Source organism: Mobula hypostoma, chromosome 3 (genome assembly GCF_963921235.1).
Source record: "Mobula hypostoma chromosome 3, sMobHyp1.1, whole genome shotgun sequence".
NCBI classification, from domain to species: domain Eukaryota; kingdom Metazoa; phylum Chordata; class Chondrichthyes; order Myliobatiformes; family Myliobatidae; genus Mobula; species Mobula hypostoma.
The window spans coordinates 225,816,977-225,830,334 of record NC_086099.1 but is presented as its reverse complement, the minus strand read 5'-3'; the positions used below and the strand labels follow the sequence as shown (position 1 = coordinate 225,830,334).

At 44.6% G+C, this 13,358-nt stretch overlaps 2 protein-coding genes across 4 annotated transcripts in view; both read right to left on the bottom strand.

The window, feature by feature from the left end:
• LOC134344582 (riboflavin transporter 2-like) overlaps positions 1-7,544 on the bottom strand; it is a 47,085-nt gene extending 39,541 nt beyond the window's left edge. For 2 of the 3 annotated variants that reach the window (XM_063044650.1, XM_063044647.1), the window contains exon 1: positions 19-7,544. The gene's annotated coding sequence lies outside the window, so the exon portion shown is untranslated. Of the gene's footprint in view, positions 1-14 lie in introns of all 3 variants that reach the window. The other variant, XM_063044653.1, reaches the window with a different exon arrangement.
• Positions 7,545-12,416: 4,872 nt separating this feature from the next.
• Positions 12,417-13,358, bottom strand: part of LOC134344583 (solute carrier family 52, riboflavin transporter, member 3-like) — a 31,054-nt gene continuing 30,112 nt past the window's right edge. The window contains 2 exon segments of the mRNA XM_063044654.1: positions 12,417-12,800; positions 12,803-12,964. Of these exon segments, the coding sequence (XP_062900724.1) occupies positions 12,553-12,800; positions 12,803-12,964 (410 nt within the window). The 3' untranslated portion in view covers positions 12,417-12,552.

The window sequence follows — 13,358 nt, the reverse complement described above, 5'->3', positions numbered from 1 at the left end:
CTCGCTCTCCTTACCTACCTCTCTCTCCACTCAGATCCACGCGTCACTCTACGTCGCTGCCTTCGCCGACTCGGCCTTTGCAAACGCTCCGCTCGCACCGATACTCGCACTTGGTCACATGGACACGCTGGAACAAGTCGGTTAAAAGCAAACAGGCTGCTCCCTCTCCCTCTCCCTCTCCCGCTCAACCGTGAACTCCGGGCTCACTGTGAGGCAATTAAATAAACTTTCAACGGCAGCAGGAACCAGTTTTCCCAAAAAAAAATCACTGAATTACCACACACTGGTTACCGGCATGGCAGGCACAAACGGAATGAAGCAAACCGCAGTTTCCTCATTCCTCCATTGCATTGCAACTTTTCATGCTCTATTTTTAGCTGTACCCATGCTGATGCACACTTCCTCGATGTCATTCATGTCATAGTGCGTTACTCGAGATGAGTAAGAAGTTTACGTTATCTATTAGAGAGTCCCCAGGAGGGATCCACACCCCGAATAACGATCATTACACTAACGAATACCCTGCCGCCATCGAGGTCTCGTCAAGCATTACCGCAGGCATTTTGAAGTATAATTTATTAACTCATTTGCTGTAATATTTTGTTTTATGTACTGTGACTGATATGCCTGATGGGTACGTCGTGGTCCGGAGGAACGCTGTTTCATTTGCTTGTGTATATGTACAGCCAGATTACAATAAACTTGGGCTTGAACTCGTACATATTCTGGTGCAGTGTGGGCAAGCGTACGTGGTGGTAAACGTTCCCTCTGCTTTTTACACCAGCAGGAAATTTTTACGCAGCCTGAAACCGTGCGGGACTTTTTTTTTGTAATATGAATATTTAGAATGGACATTGAAGAATCACATACTTTTTATTAATTGAAGGGTATAATGAAATACAGTACAACAAAGAAAATGTTTCATGTTTCATTAACCTTTCTTAATTCTTAATTTAGCCTGTGTTAATTCCAGCTGTGTGACAACCAAGGCTATGTGCACAGTTACTGCACGAACACACACCCGCGCTGGCCAAGAGGGAACAGTAGTGCTGGCTGTGGTTAGTGTTTGGGTCGGGTCTTTCGGCTGTTGTCACGGAATCGACCTTCCGGCCCATTGTCCCTGCCTGCCATTCAGAAAGATTTTGTGAAAAGCTTGTCTTGCAAGCTATTCATACAGACCAGAACATTACACCGGGCACTGAGGTAGAACAAGGTAAAACAGGCGCAGAATGCAGAATAAAGTGTGACAGTTCGAGGGAAAGCACAGCGCAAGCGGCAGTATGATACAAGAGCGAGAAGCCATCGTTTCGTACTAAGGGACTGATCAATAGTCTTGCAGCAGAGGACTAGAAGTCCCCGGCACCTCCATAAGTTGTGTTGGTTGTTAGCACGAACAGCTCATTTCACTGCACGTGATAAGAAAATGAATCTGAAGTGGGCCCGAGGGCTCATTGGACCGGTTACCGTGCCGTATCTCCAAAATAAAAAACATAGAGATTTTGCAGATGCTAGAAATCCAGAGCAACACACTCAAAATGCCGATGAAGGATCTCGGCCTGCAACACCGGATCTTTATTCCTCAAGGACTATCATCAGAGAATCCCATCACCCAGTACATGCTCTCTCCTCACTGCTGCCATCGGGAAGGAAGTACTCACCCCACCAGCTCATTACCCTTTAACCACCAGCCTCGTGAACCAACTTCACTCATCTCACCTCTGAATTGATTCTACATCTCGTGTTCTCAATGTAATTTATTTATTTTTGTATTAGTCCAGTTTGTGCACATTGTTTGTTCGTCCATCTTTTTCACTGGTCCTATTCTGTTTCTTTCTGCTACTGTGAATGCCACAAGAAAATGAATCTCAAGATAGTATATGGTGACATATACCTATTTTGATAATAAATTTACTTTCAACTCTTCATACATGGTGCCTGACCTGTTGAGTTCCTCCAGTATTTTGTGTGTGTGGTGCTCTAAAATTTTAAAAAATGCAGACTTTTACAGGCATTCAAAGTTCAAAGTAAATTTATTATCAAAGTACATATATATTTCAAACAAGATGCTGGAAATCCAAGCAACACACACAAAATGCTGGAGGAACTCAGCAGGCCAGGCAGCATCTATGGAGAAGAGTAAACAGTCAACATTTCCAGCCAAGACTCTTCACCAGAAATGGAGGAAAAAGATTAGAAGTTCAGGGTAAGAAGGTAGGGGGAGGGAGAAACACAAGTTAGTAGGTGATAGGTAAAATGGGGGAGGGGTGAACTAAGCTGGGAAGTCAATTGGCAGAAGATAAAGGGCTGTAGAAGAGGAATCTGACAGGAGAGGACAGAAGGTCATGGAAGGAAGGGGAGGTAAAATACAAAGCAACAATAAAAACAAGCAAAATAATAATAATAAATAAATAAGCAATAAATACAAAGAACATGAGATAAAGTATCCTTGAAAGTGATAGGATGTAGGAAGAGTTCAGTGATGGGGTGAGTGCCACTATCCCCTCTGGTTCAAGTGATTGATGGTTGAGGGGAATAACTGTTCCTGAATCTGGTGACATGGGTCCTGAGGCTCCTGTGCCTCCTTCTTGATGACAGCAGTGAGAAGAGAGCATGGTCTGGGTGGTGGGGATCCTTGATGCTGAACACTGCTTTCCTTCGTCAATGCTCCATGTAGACGCGCTCAGCAGTGGGGAGGGCTTTACCCGTGATGGACCAAAACAAAAACTGTTTAATTCCAAAACAAAATCTGGCAAGGTTCAATGAAAAGCAACAAAGAATTCTCTCAGCTGACTCAAGGATTATCTGTATTTCCTGGAGCATTTGTGGTAACCTTGTTGTGTTGGCAGCTCTTCTGGGAGAAAACAGTAACAGTTTCACTGCTGTGAAATGAGGGCACCAGTTATAATGCAAATCCCGTACAGCACACTGGCAGACCCAACAAGGGGCAGTTCTTTCCAACCTCAGAGCAGAATCAGAATATTATCACTGATATATGTTGAGAAATCATAAAGCATGACAGATTCTGCAGATACTGGAAATCCAGAGCAACATACACTAAATGCTGGAGGAACTCAGCATGACAGGAAGCATCTGTGGAACAGAATAAACAGTCGACGTTTCAGGCCGAGACCCTTCATCAGGACTAGAAAGGAAGGGGGAAGACACAAGAATAAAAATGTAGGGGGTGGGAAAAGATGTGATAAGTGACAATTTATGTTGGGAAATCTGTTTTGTGGCAGCAGTACATTGCAATACATAAAAATACTGTATTACCATAAGACATGTATATAGTATATCAATAAATAAGTCATGCAGAAAGAGCAATGGAGACAGTGTTCATTCAAAAATCTGAGGGCCACTGAAACCAGGTGCTCCACAATCATGAATGAATCATAAACAGGGTGGAGGGATGTGTGGAAACTAGCTGATCTGTCCCATTTCTCAATTACATGAACACCAAAGAGGAGTGAAAAAATATCAATGTATTTTACAATGAGACATCTATCCCACACCACAATCAACCCACCCCCCCACACCCATCCCCATCCCTTCCCATTGAACTGTGTAGAATTACAATGAACTTGATACATTTGATGGCTCTGGGCCTGTGTTCTCCAGTTTAGAAGAATGATGGGGAAAATCTCACTGAAATTTATCGGATATTGAAAGGCCTAGAACAGGTGCATCCATTGTCTACTTAAGACAGACAGAGCCATGACTGAAGAGTGGATGTGGAGAGGATATTTCCTATAGTTGGAGGATCTAGGACCAGATGGCACAGTCTCAGAATGCAAGAATGACCCTTTAGAAGATATGAGGAGGAATTTCTTTAGGCAGAGGTGGCGAATCTGTGGAATTCATCGCCATGAGTAGCTGTGGAGGCCAAGTCATTGGATATATTTAGAGTGTGGCTGGTTCTTGATTAGTCAGGGTGTTAAAGGTTATGGGGTGAAGACAGGAGAATGGGATTGAGAGAGAGAGAGAGAGAATAAATCAGCCATAAAGAAATGGCAGTGAAGACTCAACAGGACAGATGGCTCAACTCTGAACCTACGTCTTATGATCTTGAACTTGATTGGGGACAGGTGAGGCCTTTAAGTCTCCATGAACACTGCCTCATTATTCCTTTGGTTTTGCACTATATATTTTTGCAATTTGTAGTGATCTTAAGTCTTTGCTCTGTACTGCTGCCACAAAAACTAGTTTCCTGTGATATTAAATAGATTCATCTTCTGGAGCTCCTGTTGGCTCATTAGAGTCCTCTGCAACTAATCCATCCTGAGCAGAGGGGTGGAGCTAATTGAAAATATGACCAAGGAACAACATTCCAGATCAGAATCAGGATCATCACCATTAGGAGTGAATTAGAAGAGTCAGTGGGGGCAATGAAAAAAAATCTTTGGCAAGTTGGATTAAAGAGAATCCTACAGCATTCTATATTTTTGTCAAGAGCCAGAGACTAACTAGGGAAAGACAGGACCACTCAAGGATGAAGAAGAGGATGGGTGAGAGGTGCCAAATCAGGATGAGGTTTAACATCACAGGCATATGTCAGGAAATTTACTGTCATGCAGAAGTACACTGCAATACACCATAAAAACCGCGAATTATACCCAGTAGTATTTATTTTTAAAGAGTTAAATTAATTAAGTAGTGCAAAAATAGAAAAAAAATGTAATGAGGTAGTGCTTATGGGATCTTTGTCCATTCAGAAATCTGATAGAGAGGAAGCTGTTTCTGAATTATTCAGCATGTGTCTCTAGGCTCCTGTACTTCCTTCCTAATGGCAGTAATGAGAAGACAGCATGTCCCTCCTGGGAAGATGGGGGTCCTTAATGATAAATGCTGCCTTTTTGAGGTATTACTCCTTGGAGATGTCCTGGATGCTGGGGAGGCTGAGTTTACAGTGCATTTTGATGTTGTGCAGTGCCCCATCTCCATATTAGATGGCGTTGTGACCAGTTAGAGTGCTCCCCACAGTACCTCTGTAGAAATTTGCAGAGTCTTCGGTGACATATCAAATCTTCTCAAACCCTTAATGAAATGTAGCCAGTGTCCTGCCTTCTTTGTGATTGCATCAATGTTGGGCCCAGGATAAATCTTCAGAGATGTTGTGGGTGGGGAACCTTAGTGTGAATGCCACCTTTTTGAGGCATCACCTTTTGATGAAATTTGCAAATATCTTTGCATTAGTATTTATCAGGAAGGACATGGAGGATAGCAAGAACAGCGTGGTGCATACTGTAGCACCTTGGCAAGGAAGCCAGACACTATGAAAGTTTAGCTCACTACACGTACACAACATGCGCAGTGATGAAAAAGTAGGGAAAGCTAGGTGGGGGGAGAAGCAGGCAAGAAGTTGTAAGAATAATGAACACTTTGGACCAGGGACACTTGGACTAAGACAGTGGTCCCATCCTCTATGCCATGGACCCCAGACTGGGATGAGAGACTTCCCCATTGACGTCAGCTTATAATGAAAATAGCCTTTTGTTCTGAAGGCAACCCCCAGACACTGGGAATTATTTATTTATACTACACATTCAGTCTGGTCACCCCACTATAGGAAGGATGTCGAGAAGAGATCCATCAGGATGTTGCCTGGATTTGAGGGCATGAGCGACAAGGAGAGGTTGGACACACTCGGGTCATTTTCTCCAAAGCAGTAGAAGCAGAGGGGAGACATGATAAAAGGTTTTAAGATGAGGACCATCAGAGTAGACAGCTGGCATTCCACCCGCACCCCCCCGCCCGCCCACCACCGGATTGAAATGTCCAATGCACTCAAGGTGAGGAGCAAGTACAAAGGAGATATGCAGCAATAATTTTTTTTTAAACTACGGAGTCCCTGAAATGCAGTGTGAGGAGAGACAAATGATAGATGTTTAAGAGGCTCATGGATGTGAATGTGCAGAGAATGGAAGGGGGAAAAAAATTGTGTAGGCAGAAGGGGTAGTTTAGTTAAGCTTTTACTTAGTTTAATGAGTTTGGCACAACATCATGGGACCGAGAACCTGTTCTTGTGCTGAACATAAAATGCCACAGGAATTCAGCAGGTCAGGCAGCATCTATGGAGGGTAATAAACAGTTGACATTTTGGACCAAGACCCTTCATCAGGACTGGAAAGGAAGGAGGAAGGCAGAATGAGGATTGAAATGTCTAATAGCAGAGACCAATTAAGATGAGTGGGGATAATTTCAAAGGAGATACAAGGGGCAAGTTTTACGCATGCACAGTGATGGATGCCTGGAATGCCTAGCAGCCAATCTTTCTCAATTCTGTCGTGGTTACGATTCTATAGATCTATTGAGTATAAGAAAATGACCCTCGGGGTTGTATATGGTGACATATGTACACTGAAAATAAAAATGGAAAGATACAGTATGGACATTGTGTAGGCAGAAGACATTAGTTTAGTTGGCCATTTAATTACTAATTTATTTGGTCAGCATAGCATCGTGGGCCGAAGGGCCTGATCCTGTGCTGTACTGTTCTCGGGTAGGGAGCAGGGAGGGATGCAGTAAGGAATCCCATGCATTTCCAATCCACCCCGAACACCACTCCTGCCATGAAGAATTTGCCCACCAGCACCAACAATATGATAACCAAGCTCCTCCACTGTCTGAGAACAGAGGCCATCTTTTCTCTTCAATCTTGAGAACTTGTATAAGAGAAACAGAACTAAAAAAAAAAAAGGATAATTTAGAGAAATAAATGCATTCATTCAAGATTAAAAATGTGTTTGTCCCACTGGAAAAAGAGGCACAAACACCTAGACTGTTACATCAGGTTCCTGTGAAGGAACCCAATTCTTCATCAACTGTTGACTGCAGCATCGTCAAACTCCAACTTGTTTGTACAGTTGAGGAAGATAGTGTTTAAGTGCTGGACAACGACTGTCCTTGTGAAAGTGGAGAGAGCAGGACATCAAGGTCCAGCCCATCTGGCCTCTGAGAAAGAACATTGCCATGGCACTGTCCATTGTTCTGTGGGGAACATTTAAGCTGCATTACAATCTCTTCCCCTCTCATCCCAGAATCATACACCCCCTCTGATGATGGATCAACTTTCTTCCAACCAGCAGAAGAGTGATCCTATCACAACAACAAGCAATGGTACTGGTCAAGATTTAGACACAAATCCCACCACCAATGGTATCATTTTTCCCATCTTGGCCTCTTCAATCGAGTACCAGCTCTGGTTCAGACACCAATGAATGTGGAGATAATACTGGCCTAAGAGGGAGTGAGATAATACAACAATTTGGGAAGGGAAGGAGGTGAGGGAAAATGATGGAAAAAATCTGGGGTCAAAGCATGACTGAAGTGTTCATAAACAAGAGATTATGTGGATGCTAGAGAAACTCAGCTGTACTCAACTGTGCTGAATTCCTCCAACGCTGTGTGCAATGGATATTTTCCTCCCAGGAGTGTAGTCTCAGATTACCCACGGCATAGTTTCCCAATCCTTGTTGTCTCTGAAACTGAGTTTCGGCACAATGCCAGGCAACTGCTTTATTCGCCCAGCATTTGCAGCGCCACCTCACAAGCTGCAGGTGTCCACACAGGGCTGCCCAGAGGTGAAGAGCTGGTAAACACTAACCAGTGGAAACATAACCAGAGCTCCCAGCAACGAGCCCAGCTGGATGGCAGCCCCGCACCATAATAGGGCCTGGTGACCCGCCCCATGCAGGAGGCTGCTGATGACCACCTTCACGTAGGAGAACAGACCTGTAAACACCATCCATGCTATCACCTGCAAGGAAAAATTCCAATCATTGGCACTCGAGTAGGCAACACCCATCAAAAACAGTTCAGCACATTCCAGAAAGCAGCCTCCCCTCCGTGGATTGTATGTGCAGTTCCTGCTGCCTCAGAAAAGCAACCAGTACAAACTATGCCAGTCCATGGTCTCCTCTATTGCCAATTGTCTACTCTCAGGCTGGAGGAACAATACCTCATTCTGTCTGGGTGAACTCCAACCTGATGGCATGAACATAGATTCCTCTAACCCAGTAATTTCCCTCCACCATTTTTTCCTATTCTGGTTCCCCTCCTTTCCCTTAATCCCATGGTCCCCTCTCCTCTATTGTATTCCCCCTTCAGCTCCTTACCACTTCCCCCCATCACACCTCCCCTGCTTCTTACTTCATCCACCTCCCACCACTCCCTCACCTGGTCTTACCTATCATCTAGATCAAACCCCAGTCTATCAACAGGTAGGTGATGGTGTGGTGGATGTCCATCACATCTGGGGATGACAGGAGACCTGTGTGGGAGAGGTCTTAAGTGGAAAACCTTTGTACTGGAGCAGTTCCACTCTCTGTCAGGGTCCAGTGGGACAAGTAGACATCACAGCTGGGGTCTTCCTTGGTTGCAATGGATGACTATGACTTCCTTTATACCTCATCATGCTCTTTGCTCTCCACAGAGCGTTGCAGAACCACTTCCCTGGCTGGTGTAGATCTCACAGTTGGCAAGTCCCCATCTTACCAGGGCACACGGCTTGCCAGCTACCTCCATTTAGTTTGGTACACCTATCGAGTGGTGTACAAAGATGCAACTGCTGTTGTATGCGCCACTTGGAGCTACAGATGTGAACTGAGTATCCAGTAAGTGAGCTGCCCTAGACTGGACACGACAAGCCTCAAAGTGCTACCCCTCCCTGGACACCCCAAAGACTGTACTTACCACTAAAGCCACACCTATTGACTTCCCCAGCAGTGGAGGACACGGACTGAAGGCTGCCAATGTTAGAATGTATATTCCGAACAGCAGCCCCAGCAACACCAGTATGCTTATTCCAGCTCTCGACCTAGACAAATCAAACGGATGTTTGAAAGCAATTATCTGATGATTGAGTGCAATAGAATCAGATTGAGGTTTAATATCATTGGTGTACATCATGAAATTTGTTGGTATGCAGCAGTGCTACACTGCAATACATAACAATACTGTAAATTACAGCAAGATATATTAAAAAGTTAAATTAAGTTAGTGCAAAAAGAGGAAAATAAGAGTGTTCATGGGTTCAATGTGCATTCAGAAATGGGGAAGAAGCCGTTTGCTGAAATATTGTGTGTGCCTTCAGTTTCCTGTACCTCCTCCCTGATTGTAGCAATGAGAACTGGGCATGTCCTGGGTGATGGGGGTCCTTAATGCCTGCTTTTTGTGGCATTGTTCTTTGAAGAGGTCCTGGATGCTACAGAGGCTAGTGCCCATAATGGAGCTAACTAAGTTTACAACTCTCTGCAGCTTATTGCAATCCTGTGCCATGCCCGCCTTGCCCACCGCCCCCCCCCCCAATACCAGGCAGTGATGCAGCCAGTTAAAATACTCTTCATGGAACATCCGTAGAAATTTGCAAGTGTTTGGAGACATACCAAATCTTCTCAAATGCCTCATGAAATATAGCTGCTAACATGCCTTCTTTGTAACCACATTGATATGTTGGGCCCAGGATAGATCCTCAGAGAAGTTGACACCCGGAAGTTTAAATTGCTGACCCTTTCCACTTCTGATCCCTCTGGGGACTGGTGTGTTACCTTGTCTTACCTTTCCTGAAGTCCACTATCCATTATTTAGTCTACACACTGTCACATAGGAAGCAGATAGTGTATGAAGCAACATCTAAGAGGCACACATGAACATGGAGGGATACGGACGATGTGCAGGCAGACATGATCATTTTGAATTGGCATCATGATGGGCCACTTTATTATCTTGTGGCTGCTTTTACTGCTAATAATACTATACATGCTATGTGTTTATGCTGTGAGAGCACTGGTAACTTGTTTTGCACCTTGGACCCAGAGGAAGACTTCCATTTGGCTGTATTCGTGTGTATCATTGAATGACAAACTGAATGGCACAGACCTCAGTATATCCAAGGGAGCTTTAACCCTGGTTAATCTTCATTTATAAGGAGAGCTTGGATAAACTTACTGATAGGTTGTTTACTTTGCAGCAGCAGAGGATGTGGCAACACGTGATAGATGTGAGGGAGTAGGATGCTAAGTAAAAGGGCAGGACCTCCAGGGTTGTCATCTCAGGACTGCTACCTGTGCCATGTGCTAGTAAAACTAGAACTAGGAGGACTACAGTTTAATACATGGCTCAGGAGTTGGTGTAGGAGGGAGGGCAGAAGATTTTTGAATCATTGGGCTCTCTTCCTGTACAAAAGAGATGGTTTGTACCTGAACTGGACTAATAACCTAATGGGAGGGCTGTTAATGTTGCAGTGAGATTTAAACTAGATTTGCAGAAGGATGGAAACCAGAGTACCAGAACAGTTAGTGGCAAGTTTGTGGAGGTAGATGTTGGTAAGACCTCAAAGTTAGCAATCAAAAGGTTGAGCATGGTGTGACTAGTGTTCTGAGCAGCCTATATTTCACTGCAAGTATCGTAGGAAAGGCAGATAATAGTGCTGAAGATGTTTTACAAACAGAAGCAATGTGTAGTGAGGAGAGGCTGTTAATAGGGCAAAATCGCAGTCAACAATGGAAAAAGCGGGCAAAATCAATAAAGGTGAATACAGGGCTGAAGGTGTTAAACTTGAATATGCTGTAAGCATCACTGAGTCATGGCTGAAAGAAGATTATAGCTGGAGGTATACATTGTATCATGAGGACAGGCAGGAAGGTGGTGGGAGGGGATATTCCTCCGTTGGTAAAAAAAAAGAAATCAAATCATTAGAAAGAGGTGACATGGGGTCAGAAGGTGTTGAATCTTTGCAGTTCCTTAGCTCTATCCGCAACTGTAAAAAGACCCAGATGGGAGTTGTATACAGACCCTCAAACAGAAGTAAGGATATTGCCTACAAACTACAATGGAAGATAGAAAATGCATGCCAAAAGGGCAATGTTACAATAGTCATTGGGACTTCAATATGCAGGTAGCTTGGGAAAATCAGGTTGGTGCTGGATTCAAGGAGGGGGTACTTCTAGAGTGCCTATAACTTGGCTTTTGAGAGTAGCTGATGGTTGAGACCACTAGGGTATCAGCTATACAGGATTGGGTGTTGTGAAATGAACCCGAACTGATTAGAGAGCTTAAGTTAAAAGAACCCTTAGGAGAAAGTGATCACAATTAGATCGAATTCACCCTGAAATTTGAGGAGAGGCTAAAGTCAGATGCATCAGTATTACACTCGAGCAAAAGTGAATTAGACAGACATGAGAGAGGAGTTGGCCAAGATAGATTGAAAAAGAACACGGGTAGGGATGACGGCAGACCAGCAATGGCTGGAAACAATTCGGAAGGCCCAGCATATATACATCCCAAAGAGGGAGAAGTATTCCAAAGGCAAGATGACATGCCCATGGCCAACAAGTGAAGTCAAAGCCAGCAGAAAAGCCAAAGAGAGTGTATAATAGAGCAAAGATTGGTGGGAAGTTAAAGGATTGGGAAACTTAAAATCCAAAAAGCAACTAAAGTAGTAATTAAGGTAAAGGTGGAATACAAAGTAGGTACAGAATGGTCGGTACCTGGAATGCACTGTCAAAGGTTGTGGGGAGGAGAGGTGTTTAAGAGGCTCTTGGCCATATAGAAATGAAGGGAATTGAAAAAAATATGGGTGTTGTGTGGGCAGAAGTGATTAGTTCAATTACTAATTTAATTAGATTGGCACAATATTATGAGCCAAAGGGCCTGTTACTGTTTTGTACTGTTCTACGTTCTAATATCATTGGTTGTAGATGGGCAGAAATGGCTAACGACTGAAGAACAGGGGAGGAATAAGACACAGGAGCAGAACCAGGCCATTCAGTCCGTCAAGTCTGCTCCACCATTTCATAGCTGATCCACTTCCCTCCTTACCATTCCATAAGACCACAAGACATGGGAACAGAATTAAGCAATTCATACCAATCATGTCATGTTTGAGCGAAGCTTTTTTTAAAAATATTACAGAGTGGTGGATGGATGGAATGCCCTGCCAGGGTTGGTAGTGGAGTTAAATATATTAAGGAGCATTTAAAAGCTCTTAGATAGGCACATAGATAAGAGAAATGGAGAACTATCATTTAGATTGATCTTAGAGCAGGTTAAAAGATCGGCACAACATTGTGGGCTGAAGGGCCTGTACTGATCTACAATCTACCCCATGCCTATGCTGTCTTACATTCTAGGAAATTAAAACAGTCTCACCTCCAAAGTGCAACCAAGGCAACGAAACAAGCCAATGGATTGGCTAGATTCCCGAGCACGACTGCCAGGTGGAAGGTGCTACTCCCGTAGGGCAAGCAGGAATAGGTCTGTATGGAAGGCAGTACCCCATTGCTCAAGGCGTTGGAGAAGGCCAGTAACAGAAGCAGGTAGATCGTATGCGGTGTGCAGAAGGGGGTGGCCACCTGAGGAGCTGGCACGCCCTCTGCAGACAGTCGGCCTGACTCCTCACCAATTCCACGTTCCTGGGCTTTGCTGTTCCTGGCAGACCGGCAGGTCAGGAAAACAAAGGACAGCATGGAGACCAACATCAGGAATGCCAGAAGCCAGAAGAAGGAGCTGGCTGTGAAGTTTTCTTCCAGGTAGTGGGGCTGAAGAGCGTGTGAACTATTGGCGTCTGAAACATTGCGGCACTCCAGTTGGCCGACACCCTGCACCAGGGCGGCTAGGCAGGGCACCAGGGCGCTGAAGCCCTGGCCCACAAAGAAGGATCGGATGAATTTGGAAGGCAGGTGATACATGAAAGGCAGGAAGGTGACGTTGGAGGTGCAGCAGACAGAGGCCAGGACAAAGGTCAAGGTTAGGAAGGCAACACTGCGCTGCATTCCGCCAATCTCCATGGTCCTGTCCCAGGACAGGGCCAGGGCACCGGAGGAGACAACACCGAGGGCCTGGATGGTGTAGATGAGGCACCGTTCCTCCAGCAGACCCGGTAAAAACTTGTGAGCCACGGTGATGAAGAGGGGACCCACGTTGGCCAGAGCAATCAGCACAGTCAGATAGGCCGGCAAGTTCCACCCTAGGGGAAGAGACAAGCAGAGTATCATCACAAGTCCAGCTTCAAGCAGGTAGCCTTGGAGTTCTTGGCTAAGTTGCCAGCAGGGGAACTGTATAAACAGCACAGGAACAATAGGCCAAGTGGTCACCTCTTCAAACCACATGTTGTGTTGACCCTTTAGTCTACACCAAGATTAATCTAACCCTTCCCTCTCACATCGCCTCCATTTTTCTTTCATCCATGTACATAAGAGCTTCTTAAATGCCCGTAATGTATCAGCCTCTACCAATAGACAGGACAGTGGTAATCAAAAGGATTTTAGATAGACATGAATATGCAGGGCCACAGAAGGGTTTGGATTATGTAGAGGCAGACTTTGGTGGCTATATTTTATTTGGAGTTTGGGAGATTGGTA